At 41.6% G+C, this 22,369-nt stretch overlaps 1 protein-coding gene across 1 annotated transcript in view; it reads left to right on the plus strand.

Moving 5' to 3' along the window:
• The window catches only part of COLGALT1 (collagen beta(1-O)galactosyltransferase 1), a 39,206-nt gene that overhangs the window by 2,643 nt on the left and 14,194 nt on the right, over window positions 1-22,369 (plus strand). The window contains exons 4-10 of the mRNA XM_036769220.1: window positions 2,196-2,330; window positions 2,812-3,016; window positions 3,246-3,365; window positions 12,868-12,944; window positions 13,054-13,160; window positions 13,819-13,951; window positions 16,005-16,132. Coding sequence (XP_036625115.1) covers window positions 2,196-2,330; window positions 2,812-3,016; window positions 3,246-3,365; window positions 12,868-12,944; window positions 13,054-13,160; window positions 13,819-13,951; window positions 16,005-16,132 — 905 coding nt within the window. The remainder of the gene's footprint in view (window positions 1-2,195; window positions 2,331-2,811; window positions 3,017-3,245; window positions 3,366-12,867; window positions 12,945-13,053; window positions 13,161-13,818; window positions 13,952-16,004; window positions 16,133-22,369) is intronic.

Consider the following 22,369-nt stretch of genomic DNA (forward strand, 5'->3'; position numbering starts at 1 on the left):
CTTAAAATAGCAAACTTCCCTAGTTTTTGCATGGCCTATGAATGTAAATACAGAAGCACCCTGGACTGAGGTGGTCAGTGTCAGCACCCACCAGAGACTTTTTGAGGATATTATCTCAGGTTCAGTTTGAGTTTGAACTCCAGTCCTAACTCTGCCACTGGCTAGCCATGTGGCGTTGAATAAGCCATGTCACTCAGGTGGGTCTCAGTTTGCCCCTCTGTAAAATGAGGAGGTTGGTCTAGATTTCCCCTTAGATCCCTGTCAGTTCTGATATTTTATGACCTAAAGAGAGATCTTGGGGCAGCTAGGTGGTGCTGTGGATAGAGCACTAGGCCTGGAGTCAGGAGGACCTGATATCAATCCAGCCTCAAACAATTACTAACTGTGCGACTCTGGGCAAGTCACAACCCTCTTTGCCTGAGTTCCTCATCTGTAAAATGAAATGGAGAAGGAAATGGCAAACTACTCCAGTATCTCTGCCAAGGAAACCCCAGTGGGGTCACAAAGAGTCAGATACAACTGAAACCAATGAACAACAACAACATAGATCTTAGATTGAAGCCTCCAACCACTAACTACCTTGTCTCATTTTCATAAATACCTCTAATTGTTGTTAAAAAATATGAAATTTAGAAACTACTCCTAAATCAAAAAGCAAATAAATATTCAAGTCTACACTTACTTCTCTTTATTGGAATGATGTTAATGGCGTCATGATCACTGTTGCATATGGCATTTTGTCTTTTACTTTTTACACTTACCATCACTTCTCAGACACATTTCTGTCTTACCAGTGTCTATACAACACTTTTCACTGCTACATAATCACAGTAATAATAGCTCCCATTTCTATACTAAGGTTTGCAGATGCCTTTAAGGTCAGTAGTGCAAGGGTTATTGTCTTCATTTTACAGATGAAGAAACTGAGGCTTGGAGAGATGGAAGGACTTGTTCACACTCACACAGCTAGTGAATATGTGTTGGAGCTAGGCATTCATCCAATCCAGGCCTTAGCGTACCAAAGTCCAGTCCAGTGCTCTTCGCTCTCCATCACCCTGCTGCCATCAAGTCACTGCTTGCCTGACACCCTGTTCGGGGGACAAGGGGAATGGTGGTAGTCATTCAGTTTTGAATGGCACAGCTGGGAATGTCTTTGCATAAATTTCTTTTTCATTTTGGAGTGTGGACTCCAAGAGAGGACTTTCCAGACCAAAGAATATGAATAGCTTTGTGGATCTGGTTTGTGCTGGAGGAGTTTGGGAAATAGATCACAAGCCTTTCATGATGCAAAAGTGATGGGGGACTTCAGTTTTCTGAGTATCTGCTGGCATTCTTCCTTAGGCCAAAGTAGAGTACCTGGTGATTTCTTGGCCAGAATTGGAGAAGGGTTAAATGTCTATTAAAAAAAATAACGCTTAGAGAAGGGAGCCAGGATCACAAAGAGCTAACATAGCTTTGTCAAGAGCAGGTCATGGCAGACTAACCTTGTCTTTTTTGACAGGGTTATTCTAGTAGATTAAAGGAATCTAGTATATACAATTTGCCCAGATTTTAGTTAAGCATTTGCCAAAGATTCTCGTACTATTCTTGTGGAGAAGATGGGGAGATGTAGGCTAGATGGTTATGTACAGTTAGACAATAACCATATGGTTGGCCAGTGTGATAGTATGTTAGTTAATAACCATATGGTTGGTCAATATGACATTATGGTTACTCAGTAACCATGTGGTTGGTCAGATTCAAGGTGTCTTCATTAAGGGTTTGATGTCCACTTGGAAGGAGGTCCTTGGCCTTGTGTTGTCTGACATTTTTTATCGATGACATCACATAAACTGTGAGAACCAGTTGAGATGTTAGTTTTTCTGAGTTGCTTCTCCCCCTTTTTTAAAATCTTTTGACACAAAAGATGGGTCAATGGGTAGGGAAAGGAGGTAAAGGATTATATTTGAAAATAAGGGTGATGTAAGAACACAGGCTATCAGTAAAATGTGATTAAATAAAGTTGTTATGTGAAAAAGTATCTCAGTTGACTGGGACTTAAAATTGCTGTGCTGGCTAGTGTGAGAGAGGCTGGAGGGCAGGAGGAAGACAGCTGGGTGGGGGGGTGTTATGTCCTGAGAACTTTGGACAAGCCAGCTGGGTGATGGCTGCTTCAGTCACATGTTCTACCCTGTCTTGCTTCTTCTGCTTTTTAGTTTCTGGATGCAGATAATCTTCTGATAAACCCAGACACTCTGTCTCTGCTGATCGCAGAGAACAAGACAGTTGTGGCTCCCATGTTGGACTCCAGAGCTGCCTATTCCAATTTCTGGTGTGGGATGACTTCTCAGGTAAGCAGGCCACAACGTTCATTCAATATGTGGTGATGACTGTGGGGAACATAAAGGTCCCGCTTTCAGGATTTTGGTAACTGATTCTGTTGGCTTCTGAATTGGTCATTTAAAAAATATCAGGGTTTGTCTGCCCTGCCTTTGCTTTCCTAAGACTCAAACAATTTTGTCTTTTGCTTTCCACTGAAATGTCAGCTCCTTGAGGACAGGCTATTTTTTGCCTTTCTTTGTATCCCTAGCACTTAGTACAATACCTGGCACATTAGTGGATTAATAAAACTATGAATAAATGCTTGTTGATTGATTCCCTACCAGTTCCTGCTTTCTCTGTATTTACACTTTTTGGTACAGAAACACAAGCAGCTCTTCGCTGTGTATAATCCTTATCCTCGTGAACTCACCTTCTAGGGCTCTGACTCTCCCTTGGGAGCTCCCTGGGTATTCTTCTTCTACTCAGGAACTCAGTTGTCTTTCCTCCCAGGGCTATTATAAACGAACACCTGCATACATACCCATCAGGAGGCGGGATCGCCGTGGCTGCTTTGCTGTTCCCATGGTGCACTCCACCTTTCTGATAGACCTACGGAAAGAGGCCTCCCGGGAGCTCTCCTTCTACCCCCCACATCCTGATTACACCTGGTCCTTTGATGACATCATCGTCTTTGCTTTCTCCTGTAAGCAAGCAGGTGAGCATCCCCTGCCTTATTACAGACTTGGGGCATACATGTGACATTAGACAGGACTCAACTCTAAGGAGGGGGTCACACACAGAATGACAAAATCTCATATTTGCATAAATACTCCTGCCTGCCCATCCATCTACATGGTTTTTTAATCAGCTTGGTATTTGAATGTTTGTGTGTTGTTACAGTACGACAACACTTTGACTTCTTTTCTGGTTTTTGCTGCTTGCAGAAGTGCAGATGTTTGTCTGTAACAAGGAGGTCTACGGCTTCCTCCCAGTGCCACTGAGGGCCCACAGCTCCCTGCGAGATGAGGCTGAGAGCTTCATGCATGCCCAGCTTGAGGTCATGGGTAAGTCTGATCCCAGCCTATGCTCAACAGAGGCTGTCTCTGGAAATGGCTGTCTTCTTCCTCTCTCTCCACTTCACACTTTGTATTTGGAAATTCTCTGTGTCCTTTGAGAAGTCCCAAGAGAGCAGCTTCCCTGGACCACAGCTATTCTCTTCTCCCAAGATTGAATTGGGCAGCATGGAATTAGAAAACTACATCTCTCTTGAAATCGGATCCCTTTCTAGTCAGAACGTAGTCTACTGCTAAGCTTTTTGTCAGTACAGGAATCCTGTGTTTGGTTATTAGAAGCCAAAGCTCCTAATTCCAGAGACAATTCTCCATAAGACTGATGTGGATGAGGGTCATAGACAGTGTATAGAAATTCAAAGGAGGGAGAGGTCATGGTGTGCAGGAGAAGTCTGGGAAAACTTCATGGAAGACATAGGACATAGACCCTTGAAGAATGGGTAGAAGGTGGGAATGGATAAGGCACAGGATCATAGGATTTATTGAAAGGTATTATGATTATTAATAGCATTTATTGAGCCCTTCAGGGGTTGCAAAGCACTTTACAACTATTATCACGTTTGATCCTTATGATACTCCTGAGAAGTAGGTGCTATTAATGTCCCAATTTTACAGATGTGGAAACTGAAGCAGATAGAGGTTAAGTGATTTGCTCAGGGTCACACAGCTAATTAGTATCTTAGGTTGAATTTGATCTTAGATCTTCCTGAGTTTAGAGTAAAATGCTCTGTCCACTATGCCACCTAGCTCATAGTCATTTCCCAGTTTACTCCCCACCCAGCCATTAGAACTCTCTCTTGAACACCGCAGGGATCATGTCTGATAGCAAGTGCAATATTTTGCACCTATAGTCCCCTACCTCTTCACTGATATACAGGGTGTTCCTAAAGTCTGGACACATAGGCAAAAATGCATATTTTCAAGAAATGAAATGAATGAAAATTTCAACATTTTATTTAATTGGAGTATTAACAAATAATATCTTCAATATGATTTCCATCATTTGTGATGCAAAGGTTGATGCGCTTTGCAAGATTCACATGAACTCAATGCAATAACGCCACATTTCCTATGTGTCCAGACTTTAGGAACACCCTGTATTTTATTTTCTATTATTTGGAATCGAAATTGAGTATTCTATTTAGTCAGAACTTGGCTGCCATAATCATAGTGCTTGTGAATATTGGTTCTTCTGGTTCTGTTTTCTCTGTTCTGTAACAATTCGTGCAAACCTTACTATATTTCTCTGAATTTCTCATATTCTTCCTTTACTACAGTTCAGTAATGCATTATTACGTGCAGGAGTCACAATCTGTTCAACTATTGCTTAATTGATGGGTACCCACTGTGTTTCTTTCCTTCTTTTCCTTCTTTCTTCCTTCCTTTCCTTCTTTCTTCCTTCCTTCCTTCCTTTTCTTTCTTTTTCCTCCCTCCTTCCCTTTCTGCTTTCTTTCTTTCTCTTCTTCCTTTCCTCTCTGATTTCTTTTCTTTCTTTTCTTTCTTTCTTTCTTTCTTTCTTTCTTTCTTTCTTTCTTTCTTTCTTTCTTTCTTTCTTCCTTCCTTCCTTCCTTCCTTCCTTCCTTCCTTCCTTCCTTTCCTCCCTCCCTTGCTCCCTCCTTTCCTTCTTTCTTCCTATTTTTTTTTTTTTGGTTTTCTAAAAAGTGCAGCTATGAATATCATGGTATGTATATAGGGACCTCTTTGCCCTTGTCCTTCTAGGGTATATATTCAGTAGTAGGATTAATTAGTCAAAGGATATGGGCAATTCAGTGACTTCTCTTGCATAATTCCAAGTTGTTTTCCAGAATAGTTGTTTGGACCACAGTGTATTAGTATATCTGTGTGAAGCTCCAAACCCTCTGAAATTCATTGATTATTCAGGTCTTTTATCATCTTTGTCAGTTTGATAAGTATGAGGTAAACCTCAGAATTGTTTAAACATGCATTTCTCTTATGACTCATGATTTGGAACATTGCCCCTCCTTATCAGTTGTACTACTTTTGAAAACTATATATTTTGACCATTTATCTATTCAGTAATGGTTTATATATTTGTGTCTATTCCCCATATATCTTGGATACCAGAGATAACTGAGGCAAAGATCCTCTCTCCCCACTTTTCCAGTTTTTCTTTTTATTCTACTAAAAGTGGTTTTGTTAGGCTTTAAAATGTTTGCATTACCAAAATTTACTGTTTGGTCTTTCGTAATTTCCTTGGTCTCTTGTTTGATCATGAATTCTCTTTCCTTTCTCCTGCAGTTTTTTTATGATGTGACCTTTGTTTATGTTGCTTAGGGAAATAATTACAGTATACGTAGTATATGGTATAAAATGGTGATCTAAAACTATTTTCTGTCAAATTACATCAGTGAATTTTGCTCACTGTTGTTTGTACCTGGTTTCTTTTAGTACTGAATAGAAATGGTGGAGGTTTTTAGTGCATTTATTTTGTATCTAGCTACTTTGTTGAGGCTATGAATCACTTTGGTTATTTTCTTCGCTGGTTCTCTGGGGTTTTCTAAGTAAATTATTACATCTTTTGCAAATAGAGGTATGGTCTTATCTATTTTTTGCTAATACATTTACCTTTAATTGCTCTTTCCTTTTCTTTTTATTGTAATAGCTAACATTTTTAGTACTCTTTTGGGATGATCATAAGATTTAAAGTTGAAAAACCTTGAAGGATCTTAAAACAAAATCCTCTTGTTTTATCTATGAGAGAGGATAATACTCAAGGTAACATACCTAATAAATAATAGAACTGGAATGTTTAAGGAATAATAAGGAGCCCAGAATGGCTTAGAACAGATGGTTTGTATTGGGAAACAGTGGTGGGATGAAGCTAGAAAGACAGGCTGAAACTATTGAGGACTTTAAATGCCAAGTTCAGAAGCCTGAATTTTAAACAACAGGAACCACTGAATGTTTTTGAGCAGTAGTAATGATATGATGGATTTCACTGCTGTTTAGTCATTTCAGTCGTGTCTGGCTCTTTGTGACCCCATTTGGGGTTTTCTTGGCAAAGACACTGTAGTTGCTTGCCATACCCTTCTGCAGCTCATTTTGTAGATATGAAACTGAGGCAAACAGTTGCTCAGGATTACATAGCTAATAAGTATCTGAGGCCAGATTTGAACTCAGGAAGATGAATTGGTAGTCTTTGGCCTGGCCTGACAGTCTATCCGCTATACCACCTAGCTGCCCATGATATGATGGAACTGATTAGTACAAATAATCTGCATGTACCTGGTGAGGGAGAGAAGAGACGAATGTCAGGGAGATGGGTTAGAAGGCTACTGCAGTAATCCAAGAAGGCAAAATTCATTTCCTTCCTCAAAGATAGTATATTTGGGGGGTGTTCAGCCTAGTTAGCTCAGTTTCCTTATCCATCAAATGAGATAGAAAAGGAAATGGCAAACCACTCTGGTATATTTGCCAAGAAAACCCCAAATGGGGTCATGAAGAGTCAGATGTGACTGAAGTGGCTGATCAACAAACAGAATGAGCCCTGCAGGCACTGTTGGGATACACAGAAATGCAAAAACAGGCTCCCTGCCCTCAAAGAGCTAACATTCTAGGGGAGGAGACAACATGCATACAGCTATGTACATACAAGTTACATTCAAATGTAAACGAAAGAAATCTCAGAGGGAAGGCTCTAGCTATTGGGGAGAGAAGACTGGGAAAGGCCTCTTAAAAAAGGTGGCATTTGAACTGAGTCTCAAAGGAAGCCAGAGAAGCCAGGAGGTAGAGGTGAGGAAGAAGAGAATTCCATATACAGAGGACAGTCGAAGATGCCCAGAGTGAGGAGGTGGAGGGGTCATATTCAAAGATAGCAGGAAAGTCAATGTTGCTAGATCAGTGTTGGTAGGGGAGTGAGGTGTAAGAAGACTAGAATGGGGCCAGCCAGGTGGTGAAAGAAGCCTAGCAAAGGAGTTTATGTTTGATTCTAGAGGTATTACAAAGCCATTGGAGTTTGAGTGGAGGCACAGGGTGATATGGACAGACCTTTGCTTTAGAAAGATCACCTGAAACATACCATTTAATTCTTTAAACTAGAACCAAGGCCCCTGAGTAACAGTTAGGACTCTGAGATTAGTCATTGCATATAGTAGAAAATACGTGCACCTGGACAGACTCTGAGAATGCTATAAAGCAGGGGACCCTGTGGGCACAAATTACCGTTGGAGAATAAAGCAGTGAAATTCTGCAAACCAAGGAGATCCATGTTAGAATAAGAAATTCTGACACCCCTTGGCTTTTTCTTTTGGAAGCCTCCTGTTGGGGCTTAGGGTAGCTGTACTGCCATTGAATATGTGGTAAAACAGGCATTAAACAGGAAGAATAACAGTGAGAAAAAAAGGATAGAGAAACGCTTGGAAGGAATAATCAGCAGAACTAGCCAGGAGATAGTGGGAGAGTGAGAAGTCAGAGATGACCTAGCATTTGGTCCTTTGTGCCTGAGAGAATGGTGGGGCCATCAGTGCAGTATAGATAAGGAAAGGGGAGGTGTTTGGGGGAGAAATGTGCTTGTTTGGGGACATGTTGAGCTGGTGGGATATCCAAATAGAGATGTGATCCTGAAGCTCAGAAAGAGATCAAGTGGACTGGAAATGGAAGCGTGGGAATCTTCTGTGCAGCCATTAATTGAAACCATTAGAATATTTTTGGAGTGAATGGAGTGAGGAGAAGTAAAGTAAAAAAAGAATGCTTCCACCTGTATTCAGACACCATCAGTTCTTTCTCTGGGGATGAATAGCATTTTTCATCCCAAGTCCTTCAGAGTTGGCTTGGATCATTGTATTGCTGAGAAAAGCTAAGTCATTTGCAGCTGATCATCTTACAATATTGCTGATACTTTGTACACAGTACATTTAATTTGCATCGGCTTATGCAAGTCTCTCCAGGTTTTTCTGAGAGCAACCCGCTCATTATTTCCAAATACCATAGAGAGGTCAGGGAGAATGAGGAAGGATTTGGTACTTAATGGGTCACTAATGCCCTGGATGGGAACAGAAAGGAATTAGATTGCAGAAGTTGAGAAGAAATGAAAGAAGTTGAGGACATATGAGCCCAGAGGACAGACCCTTCGTTGGAGGTGTTTGGCAATTTGGCTCCTGCTGGTGGTTCCTACAGCTGCCTTCCTGTTCTGGCTGGAATCCAGTCCATAGCACAGGCCAGTGCCTGTTCTCCCCCTCGAATTCCTTGGGAAAGGTTCACACTATGTCTTTGTCCTGACTCCAAGCACACGGAACTGAAGGTTGGTGGAAGTCAGTTCAGCTTTCAAAAGGCCAGGTTCCTGTCCTTGGGCATTTCTTGTGGGGAAGGCAATAGCTCCAGTCTGTGTGGTGTTCCACCTTGGCCCTTCTGCTCTAGCCAATCTACTTCTCATCCTCCTGGCTTGGAATGCTTGTCTGCCCACCTCTGCTCACTTCAGTTTCTTCTTAAAACTCCCTTCCTCCATGGAGATTTCCTGGCTGACCCAACCTGATAATTCCAGACATTTCCTTCCCTCTCCCTGGTATCCCTATAGCGTGTATTACAAAATGATTTCCCTTCTGTGTTTGTTTTTCCATTCCATTGTTCTTAGGTACATCTCGTGTATGGTCTCCTTTGCATGTATATTCATTTGCCATGTGTGTGGTGATGTGGTATGATAGGTCTGTATGTGTTTGGGGAGGGAGTCCTTGAAGGTAAGAATTATATATGTGGGTGTTGGTGGTTGTTGGCTTTGAAATCACGTTTCTGACAGTCTGCATGTCTCTTAAAATTATTGATATCTTTTAAAAATATTTTTATTTAATAGTTTTAGTTTTTAACATTGATTTCCACAAGATTTTGAGTTACAAATTTTCTCCCCATTTCTACCCTCCCCCCACCCTAAGATGGTATAAATTCTTTCCCCAGTGTGCCTTCCCTTCTATCACCCCCCTCCCCACCCCCATCCACTTTCCCTTTATTTTCTTGTAGGGCGAGATAGATTTTTATACCCCATTGCCTGTGTATCTTATTTCCCGGTTGCATGTAAAAACAACTTTTTTTTTAAAATTTGTTTTTAGAACTTTGAGTTCCAAATTCTCTCCCTTCTTCCCTCCCCATCCACCCTCCTTGAGAAGGCAAGCAATTCAACATAGGCCACACATGTATCATTATGCAAAACACTTCCATAATAGTCATGCTGTAAAAGACTGACTATATTTCCCTCCATCCCATCCTGTCTTGCTTTATTCAATTTTCTCCCTTGACCCTGTCCCTTGTCAAAAGTGTTTGCTATTGACTACCTCCTCTCCCAATCTGCCCTCCCTTCTATCATCCCCACTCTCTTATCTCCTTCCCCCTACTTTCATGTAGGGTAAGATACCCAATTGAGTGTGTTATTCCCTCCTTAAGTCAAATCCGATGACAGCAAGATTCATTCATTCCCTTTCCCCTGGCCCCTCTTCTCTTCCATTATAATTGCTTTTTCTTGCCACTTTTATGTGAGATAATTTACCCCATTCTATCTCTCCCTTTCTCCTTGTCCCAATATATTCCTCTCTCACCCCTTAATTTTATTTTTTTAGATATCATCCCTTCATATTCAACTCATCCTGTGCCCTCTGTCTATATAAGTGTATATTCCCTTGAACTACTCTAATACTGAAAAAGGTCACATGAGTTACAAATATCATCTTTACATGTAGGAATGTAAACAAAATGGTTCAACTTTAGTAAGTCCCTTATGATTTCACTTTCCTGTTTTACCTTTTCATGCTTCTCTTGATTCTTGTATTTGAAAGTCAGATTTTTTATTCAGCTCTAGTCTTTTCATCGAGAATACTTGAAAGTCCTCTATTTTTATTGAAAATCCAAATTTTGCCGTGGAGTATTATACTCAGTTTTGCTGGGTAGGTGATTCTTGGTTTTAATCCTAGCTCCTTTGACCTCCAGAATATCATATTCCAAGCCCATATTCCTTAACATAGAAGCTGCTGGATCTTGTATTATCCTGATTGTGTTTCCACAATACTCGAATTGTTTCTTTCTGGCTGCTTGCAATATTTTCTCCTTGACCTGGAAGCTCTGAAATTTGGCTACTATATTCCTAGGAGTTTTCTTTTGGGGATCTTTTTCAAGAGGCTATCAGTGGATTCTTTCAATTTCTATTTTACCTTCTGGTTCTAGAATATCAGGGCAGTTTTCCTTGACAATTTCTTGAAAGATGATGTCTAGGCTCTTTTTTTGATCATGGCTTTCAGGTAGTCCAATAATTTTTAAATTATCTTTCCTGGATCTATTCTCCAAGTCAGTGGTTTTTCCAGTGAGATATTTCACATTGTCTTCCATTTTTTCATTCCTTTGATTCTGTTTTATAGTTTCTGGATTTCTCATAAAGTCACTAGCTTCCACTTGCTCCAGTCTAATTTTTAAGACAGTATTTTCTTCAGTGGTCTTTTGGACCTCCTTTTCCATTTGGCTAATTCTGCCTTTTAAGGCATTCTTCTCCTCATTGGCTTTTTGGAGCTCTTTTGCCATTTGGGTTAGTCTATTTTCAAGGTGTCATTTTCTTCAGGATTTTTTTGGGTCTCTTTTAGCAAGTTGTTGACTTGTTTTTCATGATTTTCTTGCATCACTCTCATTTCTCTTTCCAGTTTTTCCTCTTCTTCTCTTACTTGATTTTTCATATCCTTTTTGAGCTCTTCCATGGCCTGAGACCAATTAGTATTTTTCTTGGAGGCTTTTGATGTAGGATCTTTGTCTTTGTTGAATTCTTCTAGCTGTATGTTTTGATCTTCTTTGTCACCAAAGAGAGATTCTATAGTCAGAGTCCTTTTATGCTGCTTTCTCATTTTCCCAGCCAATTACTTGACTTTTGAGCTTTTTGTCAGGGTATGACTGCTTTCAGAGTGAAGAGTGCTTTGTCCCAAGCTTCAGGGATTTTGCACTGCTGTTTTCAGAGCTACTTCTATTCTGAGGTGATATAATGCTCCTCTCCTGGCCTGTGCTCTGGGGCATTCCTTTCTGCTGTGTAACTACCAGGAGGACTCCCTCTCCATAGCCACCACAAAGCTCTGCCACACCAGCGCTCCTCCTCCTCCAAAAACTGCCAGCCAGGACCATGACCCAGATCCAAGCAGGGCAAAGCAAGAGAACCTTGCCTCAGTGCCAGCAAAGCAACGTCTGCACTCCCGCTCTGATCAGCCACTTGATTCCTTCCATTGTGTGGGTCTGGGACTGGAAGCAGCTGCCACGTGCTGCTGCTACTGCTGCTGCTGCTGCTGCTGCAGCTCCAGCCACCTCCACTGCCCCAGGGCCATGGCTGGACCGCACTTCCCTCACCCAGATCCAGCAGTTTTCCCACTGACCTGCTCTGTTGACTTTGGCGTTTGTGGGTTGAGAAGTCTGGTAACTGCCACAGTTCAGTGATTCAGGGCCCTGTTGCCTGCTCTGCCTGCTCTACTCCATGCCTGGTTGTCCTGGCGCAGCCCACGTTGGGCTGCACTCCAGCCCCAGCATGGTGCGATAGACCCTTCCCAGTGACCATCCAGGCTGTCTTGGGCTGGAGACTTGTTTCCCTCTGTTATTTCATGGATTTGGTAGCTCTAGAATTTGTTTAGAGTCATCTTTTACAGGTGTTTGGAGGGATTTGGGAGAGAGCTTAAACAAGTCCCTGTTTTCAAACTGCCATCTTGGCTCCACCCCAATATCTTTTTTTAATCACCTTAATTTCCAAATATATTCTTCTCTCCCTACTCGAAGAGCCATCCCTTGTAACAAAGATTAAAAAAAGAGGGGGAAAGTCAGTTCAGCAAACCCAACTAACATATCAACCAAGTTTGAAAGTATATGCAATGTTTTGTACCCAGAGTCCCCCATTCTTGCAAAGAAGAGGAGGAGATACATCTTTTCTTTGGGGCCCAGTGAGGTCATTATTGTGTTGTGTTCTTCTTTCCACTTAGGTTGTTGTTGTCATTGTGTATATTGTTTACCTGTTTTTTTAATTTTGCTTTATATCAGTTCATGTAACCCCCCCTTTTCCGTATTCTTCATATTCACTGTTTCTTATAGCCTGGTAATATTACATTGGGTTCATGTACCACAATTTGTTTAGCCATTTAGTCAGACAGAAAATAAACATTTATTAAACACCTGCCATGCACCAGGCACTTTGCTAAGCAGTGGGGATATAAATATGAAAAAGAAAGTTTCTACCCTCCAGGAGCTTACTTTCCACTGAGGGAAAACAATACACTAGGATGCTAAAAAATGGAGGTGTAGGTGGGGGAGGAAGAAAGGGGACCCAGCTTGGGAGCATGAAATCCAAAAAACAGGGAAGGAGATGAAATGAAGAGGCAGCTCTCTGCTCCACCCTCATTCAGAGTGGTCCCAGGAGCAGCTCGTTCTGATGAGTTCCAAGGCTGATGTGATCTTGTAGGATGATGAGATTTCTAGATCTCTACTTTGTTTCCAGTTCTTTGATTCCATGCATGTCTTTTTATCTTTTATTTTCCTGTAGTAAAGTACCCCCCAGTGGAACCTTCACATTTTACCTCTGTCCAGGCCAAGGTACCTGATAAGATGGGCTTTGACGAGGTAAGGATGGTCACTGGTCCTGGGGAGATCCAGGCTTGGGAGGACGAGGGGAGGGAGAGGATGGAGAGAGCCTTTGGGGTTTGACTGTGGCTTGTGTTTGGCCTTATAGGTCTTCATGATTAATCTTAAGCGTCGACTGGACAGACGTGAGCGTATGCTGAGGACTCTCTATGAACAAGAGATTGAATGCAAAATTGTTGATGCAATAGATGGAAGGTGGGTAGCTAGGGGACCTGGGAAAGCCCTGTATCACAGCAGGGACAAGTCCTATGATCATCCCCCTCTCTCCTAAGAGTTTTACAGAATTCCTCAGCCCTGGGATGATGTGTGAGGCATCCCTTGCCAGGGTAGGGCCAGTCTCACCCTCCATTACCATAGGAATCCCAGATCTTACTCGTGGGTGTAGTATGCTCCACATGTCCTTAACTAGTTCTGTGAGAGGAGATACACAGTCCATGGCCCTCCTTATTGGGCAGATGCACAGGTGTGAAATGACAGGTAGCTTCTGGTGCGCTCATAGGAGTAGCTAGGTGACACAGTGCTTAGAGCACTAGGCCTGGAGTCAGGAAAGCTGGAGTTCAAATCTGGCCTCAGTCACTTACTAGTTGTGTGACGAGTCATTTAACCTCTGCTTACCTTAGTTTCCTCAATTGTAAATGTGGGACTAATAACAGCACCTGCCTTGGATGGTTGTTGGGAGCATCAAATGAGATGATATTTGTGAAGTGCTTAGCGCAGTGTCTAGCACTATGGTAGGTGCTATATAAAAGTTTATTTCTGTCCGCTTTATCCCCATGTACTGTCTGCAGCTGGCTCAGCCATCATCTGTAGCCTTGAATGGCTTAGAAAAAAGTTCTGTTCATCTTCCTTCTAGAGCCATGAACACAAGCCAAGTGGAAGCACTAGGGATTCGGATGCTGCCAGGTTATCAGGACCCCTACCATGGCCGCCCACTCACCAAGGGGGAGTTGGGCTGCTTTCTTAGTCACCACCAAATCTGGAAGGAGGTGAGTGCCAATGGAAAGGGCTCCCCTGGCCTGATGCTGCAGTGTCTCAACATGCTGGACGGCATATGGGTTTCCACATCCCTACCGGGCACAGAATGGTATTTTTAGCCTGTAGACCAGGGTGGTAAGAGAAGGGAACATGATAACTCTATTCGACAATTTGAAGGACCTATCCCCTGGAGAAGGATTCAACTTGGTCTGTCTGTTCTCACGGGACAGAACTCAGAGCAATGAGTGGAAGCCAAAATGAGGCCAGTTTGATGATGTCAGGATGGACTTCCTAACAGCCAGTGGTCAAAACAGGAACAGGAGGCCTTGGGAGGGAGGGAGCTCCCCCTTGTGGCAGGTCTTCAAGAGGAGACTGCTGTAGGCATGGTTTGTTCTTGATGGCACCAGATTTTGAATCTAATCTAATGTAATTACATCTAATTTTGAAATCCTGTAAGTCTGTTCCTATGAGACTGGAGTCATACTTATTTCAAGGGTTGGAAGGACCCCGGGGGCATGTAGTCTGACCTGAGCAAGAATCCTCTCTTGGGCATTCCAGCAAGAGGGTCATGAGGATCCAGATGAGGGCATGAGCATCACAGTTACCTTCTATTGATTACCAGGAAGGACACGTTATAATAGAAAGAGTGGACTTGCAGTCAAACCTAGCTTCAGATGCCAACTTAGACACTTCCTGGCTGTGTAGACAGGAGTAAGTCACTTAACTTATTTGAGCCTCACTTTCCTCATTGGTAAAAATGGAGATAGTAATATGTCTACTATAGTGTTGTTATAAATAAAAGCGCTCTGCAAACTTCCAGTGCTATAGAAATGGGAGTTGTTTTTATTGTTGTTTCACTTTGGAACAGCTCTAATTTTCCCTAGGTTTTTCCCTTACACCAAGCTCAAACCTCTCTCTCTCTCTCTTAGTAGCATATTCCTAGTGCCACCCTCTGGGGCCAAGGACAAGTCTGATCCCTCTTCCCCATCTTAGTCTTTCACGTACTCGGGAAGTAGCTGCTGTGTCCCCCTGAGGCCTCTCCTGTCCAGGATGTCTAGCCTGGATGTCAGAAAGTGTGGTTGTGGATCTTCTAGGGAGAGTGCTTCCACAACTCTGAGCTGTGGCTAAGGGAAAGGAAGAGAAGAAGGGGCACCCTGGAGGTGGTTAAAGGCTGGCTGCTTCTGAAGTATAAGACATGTTTGTGGTTGTTTGAGAGTTGGCTATGTGAGTGACCTGGGCTAAGAAGGAGGAAGGAGGCAGCAGGGCATAGGTAGATGTACGGACCTTCTGTGCTTGGCCAGAGTGAGGAGGAGGATAGGGTAGGTTGGCTGGACCCAGGCCAGGGCCAGGGCTTCTCCCAAAGCTAAGACTCTTGGCTGGCTGCCTTTCCTCCTGGTGCGATCAGTCAGTTAGCCCCTTGAAATGACTGAAGCACTGACCTTGGAGGAACAGAAGAGGATCAATGGTAGGGAAGGAATGGGAGGAGAATGGCCTTATTGGAACGATGTCTGGAATAGGTTAAGTGGAGGTTAAGGGTATCCTGGGTTAGTAGGAATGATTCTACCTTCTTTTGGAAGGGGGTGACTAGGGGAGGTGAGACAGTTAAGCAGGCCCCTCAGATACTCAGCTGCCTCATAGACCATTAGATTCTGTGGTGGAGACCTTCTATTGCTTAGAGAGGACACGAGAAAGAGGCAGTGCTCACATACATCTGTGGCCACTTATATTTCTATTCGTCAGCCTGATGTAAAAGCTTGTGTGTGGCTGCACCTACATGTGTGTAAATAGCTTATATTTGTTCTTGAGTGCATAGGTGTGTGCATGGACTAGTGTGTCCCCATCCCTCATCTCCAAATTTTGTATTTCTGGTGCATGCCGAGTCAGCAGGTGTGCAGGACAGGTTTGTGCTTGTGGGTGAAGCAGATCGGAGAGCAACTGTTTCAATAGTGGGACGGAGGGGATGACCACCACCAAGAGGCTTGGAGATTCTCTAGGCCCCAAACATTTGTGGATTGGGGCTGCCAGTTCTCCCTGCTCATTTGTATCACCTGGTTTCATTGTCAGGTTGTGGAGCGAGGGCTGGAGAAATCTCTTGTGTTCGAGGATGACCTCCGTTTTGAGATTTTCTTCAAAAGGCGCCTGATGAATCTCATGTATGACATCGAGGAAGAAGGTCTGGAGTGGGACCTGATGTGAGTATCAAGGCTGGAGCCCACAGAGGGGCAAAGCTCAGGGTCTCAAGCTTTCAGCCTCCCAAACCAAGCCTCTTTCGTGACTGACACACACAGGAGAACAGATTCACTTCTCACTCATACTCTCTTGTGAAGACCTCCTGATTGGGCAGGGGGATGTCAATAAATGTCACCACATTGTGTTGAGAGGGTTCTGGGTTCCTCGACAAGGAGAGAATTATCCAAAGGATGTGCTCTCATTTCCTCTCCTCTGGGCTTCTGGAGAGAAGCAGGTTCCCTCACTCTACTTAGGACGGGGGCAAGCCAGGCCCAGGCACTATTCCCCCAAACCTGGAAACTTCCCTTTGCATGGCTGGGTCATAGAGTCATAGACTTTTAGAGCTAGGAAGGCCCTTTGAGGTAGTCACGGGCTCCAGACTTAAAACTGAGAGGCACCTGAGAGGTCATCTAATCCGATGCCATCATTTTACTGCTGAGGAACCTGAAGCCCTAGAGAGATTTAATTCCCAAGATGGGGTAAAGGGAAAGAGAAGGGAACAAGCATTTATATAGTACCTACTATGTGCCAGGCACTGTGCTAAGCACTTTACAAATATTATTTCATTTGATTCTCACAACAAGCCGGGGAGGTAGGTGCTATCATTGCCCCCATTTTATAGTTGGGGAGACTTTAAAATGAGGATAAAAAGAGGTTAGGTGACCTGCCCAGGGTCACACAGCTAGTAATTTTCTGGGGCTGGATTTGAACTCGGTTCTCCATACTCCAGTCCCAGCGCTCTGTTCATCACACCCCATAGCTGCAAAGGTCATTCAGATAATGAGTGGCAGAGCCCCCAAATCCATCACACTTTTCCCTTTACCACAGGGCCTCATTTTATCTGGTCCCTTTGACTCACAGAAATCTCCTCAACAGCAAAATTTTTTGAAATCCAAGTATTCTATGCTTTGGGTTCAAGAAAGTCTCCCAAAGACAAGGTTGGAGGAGAGGCACAATTAGGCAGAAGTTTATCTGGGAAAGATCCTGGGACTTTGGTGGACCAAGGCCAATTTGAGTCACCAGTATAATTCAAATGAAGCTAAGATGAGCTTGAGCTGCATTAAGACAAACAGGGCTCTCAGGAATAAGGATGTGATAGGTGGCTAGGTGGCATCATAGTGCACAGAGTTCTTGTCCTGGAGTCAGGAAGAACTGAGTTCAAATCCAGCCTCAGATACTAACTGTGTGACCCTGGGCAAGCCACTTAACTCTGTTTGCCTCAGTTTCCTCATCTGTGAAAATGAGCTGGAGAAGGAAATGGCAAACTGCTCCAGTATTGCTGCCAAGAAAACTCCAAATGGGGTCACAAAGAATCAGACACAACTGAAAGCAAAGGCCAGTTCTTCTGTATTCTGCCCTTTTCAGACTGTATCTGGAATAAGGTATTCAATCCTAGACCCCAAGATAGTGAAGGGTCTTGAGTCTGTCATGTGAAGATTATTTGAAGGAACTGGGGATATTGAGCTTTAAGAAGAGAAGACATGAGTGGTTGGGTGGGGAAGGTATGAAAGCTCTCTTTAAGTATTTGAAAGGCTGCCACATAGAGTTGGGACTAGATTTGTTTTGTTTGACCCTAGAGGGCAGAAGTAGGGATGATGGGTGGATGTTGCAAAGAGACAAATTTAGGTTTTGTCAGGCAAAACTTCCTAACAATTAGAGCTCTCCAAAAGTGGAAGGAGCTGGCTGGGGAGAAGGTAGGTTCCCCCTCCTTGGAGGTCTTTAAGCAGAGGCTGGGTGACTCCTCATCAGGTGTGTTGTCATAAGGATTTGGTTCTCATTTGAGTTGGACCAGATGGCCACAGAGGTCCTTTCTAATAATAAACTTTGTGATTTTGTGAAAACAGGAGAGGTACCCTCTCCCTCTCTGTCTACTGTATTTGGACACTTTAAGGATGGCCCATAGGGCCCTAGCAGAGGCTTGAATTAAGCCTAGAACAGACCTACAACAGATTGACTGGCTACAGTTTAAATATAATTTAAATATAGCAATACCTCACTTATACAGAAATCAGTTATCCAGTGACCTGGGAAATATAGGACATAGATAAGAACCCAGGAACACACTAGAAACATCCTTTGGTAGACAGCCATATGGTAATGCATATAGGGGAGGCCCTTACACCTTCTCATAGAATCCAGTAATTCAACAGCACTCTTAACAAAAACAAACAGAAACTTTAAAAAATCCCCACTATTAAAAATATACATTTTAGATAAGGATGATAACAATGTATTCCCATTTGAGTCTCCTTCCCATCTTTGTCTTTATATTTGTATTCATAAAAAGTTTATTTTTTCCTTTACCCAGTTCAAGTCAGTATATATACTTTCTCTGGTTCTGTTTTTTTCCTCATGGCTTTTTTCCCCATGGCTTTTTTCCCTTCTTCTGTAAGTCTTTCATTATTTCAATATGTAAGTGCATCTCTGACCTTGTTACCAGTCCATCTCATAATCCATCTGTACCTTCTCACCTCAGATGCTGCTGTTTCTCAGCAAATCCTCCTGAGGGTCCACCTCATGCTGCTAATGGTCTTTCTTTGGTTATTTTATTTCATGGATACCACTGAAACACTTAAGCGGCTCATCTTTGTTCCTACCAGGTGGCTAGCCTACTTCTCTTTTCCGTTTATGCACTGCCCATCTGTCATCCCTCGCTCTTGCTATAAGATCAACCTGTTTCCTTTCCTAATCATAAATGTCCTTGGTGGTGTCTCTTATGCCACTTCTTCCAAGCTGTTCATTATTGGTAACATTCCATTTGTATATACCTGTGGGTTCTTTCATTATTCTTTGGATCACCTGTAGTTGTGACTTATGATTCCCAGCTATATAACTATAACCTAGAGAACACTGATATTTAAATAGCTATGTGATTTCTCAAATGCAATGTTATCCACTTATCTACAGTTCACTTCTGGGCTCACCTCTGTGTCCATCTGTAGTATATAGTCAAGATATACGGATTGATGGACTACCTCAATGGGCTGCCTGTCCAACTGCATGTTATAATCTGGGCAGTATGCATTCTTCATCCACTTTGTTTCCATAGTGTGGATTACTAGACTAATCTTTTTTTGAGTGGCTGTGGATCTCGTTGAGGAGGCACTGGAGTGTTCCAGGGCTCGATGAATTCATCATGGTATCATCCACAAACAGGAGCATCGAGAGAGCTTCTCTGTCAATAACGAATCCCTCTTCTACTTGGGCTTTGCACAGGACATCCTCTGTGACACAGGTGAACACCTTTAGTCTCCCTATTTTATGCCTTAGTTGATGTTGATACTTAGCAGGTTTCTGGACAAATTATCTCTATGGTCTCATTTTTCATAGAGATAATAGAATATCTTGTATGATATTGTAACAAATGCATGGGAGACATCTAAAAGGAGAGCCTTTAAGGCCATATTTTGCTCAATGGATTAAAATGCTTTTTATAAAAAACTCAATAAACAATAAATACAGTATGATACTGTGTTGCCTATACCTGTAAGTTGTACGAGAGTAAGGATGTGATTTAGTGCAGAAAATAATTTAGGGAAGTTGCCCACTTCCTTCTTGTTTTCATCAGTTACATTCTTGATATATATATTTATCCTATTCTCATAAGAAAGTAGATAAATCAGTTGGTAGTTGTTGATCTCTTCTTGTTGTCTTTTTTGATATTAGTACTGTCTCCAGTGTGTCATTCTTTTGGAACTTTTCCTCTTTGAGAAATCTTTAAAAATTGATTCCTCTAGTATTTTTTAAAAATTGTGTCATATCCAACATTTGGTCTGGTTCCAGCCCTGCTTTCTGAGTTTATCATCCTAAATGCTATTGCTGCTTCCATACATCAGTGGTATAATAAGGTGGGGGAGTCCAAGTGTATCTGTTACACTCTAATTACTGGTGAGAATAGATCAATGTAGAAACAGGCAGATCTGTTCTATTTCCTCATCTGTTTGTTGTTCTCCTTCTAGTTCTATTTATAAATGTTGATAGGATGGTGTGATGTCACTGGGTTTCTTGCCAAACTTTCTGAAGGCTTGTCTTTTCCTTGACTGATTTTTCCAGGTGGTCTGAGCTCATAATCATGCCCCTCCATGATGTTTTTGCAAATGAGTTTGTGCTTTGGGCTGGTGGTGTCCATTTTTGCTCCTGTCTGCTCTATCTTTCTGCTTGGCAAAGAAATCAAATATTTGTTGACTGAGGTATTGGACCTCTTTTGGTCTCCTTGTTGTGGGGATTGCTTTGCATCATTTTAAAGATGTCTCTGAAATAGTGATAGAGTCATTATCTTTACTTTGATCCATTTCCCATTCAAATTGATAGCATGTTTAAAAATCTTGGTTAGAGTTACTCTAATGACATTTAGTGTTGTCTTCTTATATTTATCCTTTATTCTAATTTAGTATTGGTTTTTACTATTACTCTAACTTAAAAAATTGTTAATGTATGTTGTTTTTACATCACTTAAATTTCCCCCTTTATCCTTTCCCTTTCTGTTATGAGAAAGTCAACCTTTACAACAAAGAATGTTATAGAACAAGAAAAGAGAAAAAGAGTTCACTAAGTTCTAAATGAATTTTTTAAAAATTTATTCATTTATTCAGTTAGAGCATGCCAATGTGCATGATGTGGTGTTTAGAGCTAGATTCATTTTCACTATCCTATAATACAATTTCTCTAATAATTCTTTAATTTCCTTAATGTTTAGTATTCTTGGATTTATTAAAAATAGACACTTGTTGGACAATTACCTTCATTAAATCTTTGCTCTGTTCTATTGATCTATTTCCCCCAGTATCCCCTAATTTTCATACAGTAATTATTTCTTTATGGTATATTTTTAAATTATTCTTCATTAACTTTTTTTATATTTTTCCCTTTTTATGTTCTCACCTATTTGTTTTTCTGCATAAACTTCTCTGCTGTTTTTTTCATTGCTGTAAAGTAACCCATTGGTATTTCCCTTGATATTATGATGAATATAAAATTAATTAATTTGAGAAGGTGTGTGTGTGTATGTGTGTGTGTATGTGTGTGTGTGTGTATGTATGTACACTTGGGTGCATCCTTGATGTAGGTTACTTCCTTTACTGATAAAGATCATAGCCTCCTATGGCTTTTCATGCTTTGTAATTTTGGTCTGAGTTTACAGATGAAAAAAAATTGGATTTTTCATAAACACTCCCTAATAATCTATCAAACATGATAGAAGTTTTTTTCTAGTTCCTTTTGTATCTTGGAGATGCCAATGTAATAATGGTCTGTCCTTTGTTGTTGTTCAGTTGTTTCAGTCATATTTGACTCTTCATGACCCCATTTGGGGTTTTCTTGGCAAAGATACCGGAGTGGTTTGCCATTTCCTCCTCCAGCTCATTTTACAGATGAGGAAACTGAGATAGACAAAGTGAAGTGACTTGCCCAGAGTCACATAGCTAGTAAGTGTCTGAGGCCAGATTTGAACTCAGAAAGATGAATCTTCCTGACTCCAGGCCTGGCACACTATCCACTCTACCACCTAGCTGCCCTGGGGGGGCACAATCTGTCCATACATTATCTCTTATATGTATATCCACCTCATTTTTGGTCTTTTAAAAGACTATTCTTATGCCTTTTGTCTTTATGTCTTGATAATTTTTTCAAATTTAAAAATAATTTGTATTTTCTTTTTTATTTTGTCACCTGCATTTCCCAATGTATTCCTTTGTCTACCCCCGCCTAGAAAGCTATCCCTTATAATAATGAAGAAAAAAAGAGGAAGAAAAATATTTCAACAAAACTAGGCATTGTATCTAAAGAGTGCATGTTATGTGCATGTGTATGTATGTGTATTTTATATATAGATATGTATGTATACATGTGTATATATACATATATATAATACGTATATATGTATGTATGTATGTGTGTATTTGTATATTATTTGTATTGAGTCCACCACCTCTGGAATCATGGTTGGCCACTGCATTGTTCAGCATTTTATAAGTCTTTCAACATTGTTTGTCTAACAATATTTATGTACCTGCACAAATGTCCTCCTGGTTCTACCCACTTCATTCTGCATCAGCTCATATAAATCTTCCTAGGTTTCACCAAAATGGTCCTTTCCATTGTTTCTTATGATATAATAGTATTCCATTGCATTCAGATGTCATGACTTGTTCAGCCATTCCTCAAGTGATGGGTATTCCATTAGTTTCCAGTTTATTACTAAT

The sequence above is a fragment of the Trichosurus vulpecula genome, chromosome 1 (assembly GCF_011100635.1).
Source record: "Trichosurus vulpecula isolate mTriVul1 chromosome 1, mTriVul1.pri, whole genome shotgun sequence".
Classification (NCBI taxonomy): domain Eukaryota; kingdom Metazoa; phylum Chordata; class Mammalia; order Diprotodontia; family Phalangeridae; genus Trichosurus; species Trichosurus vulpecula.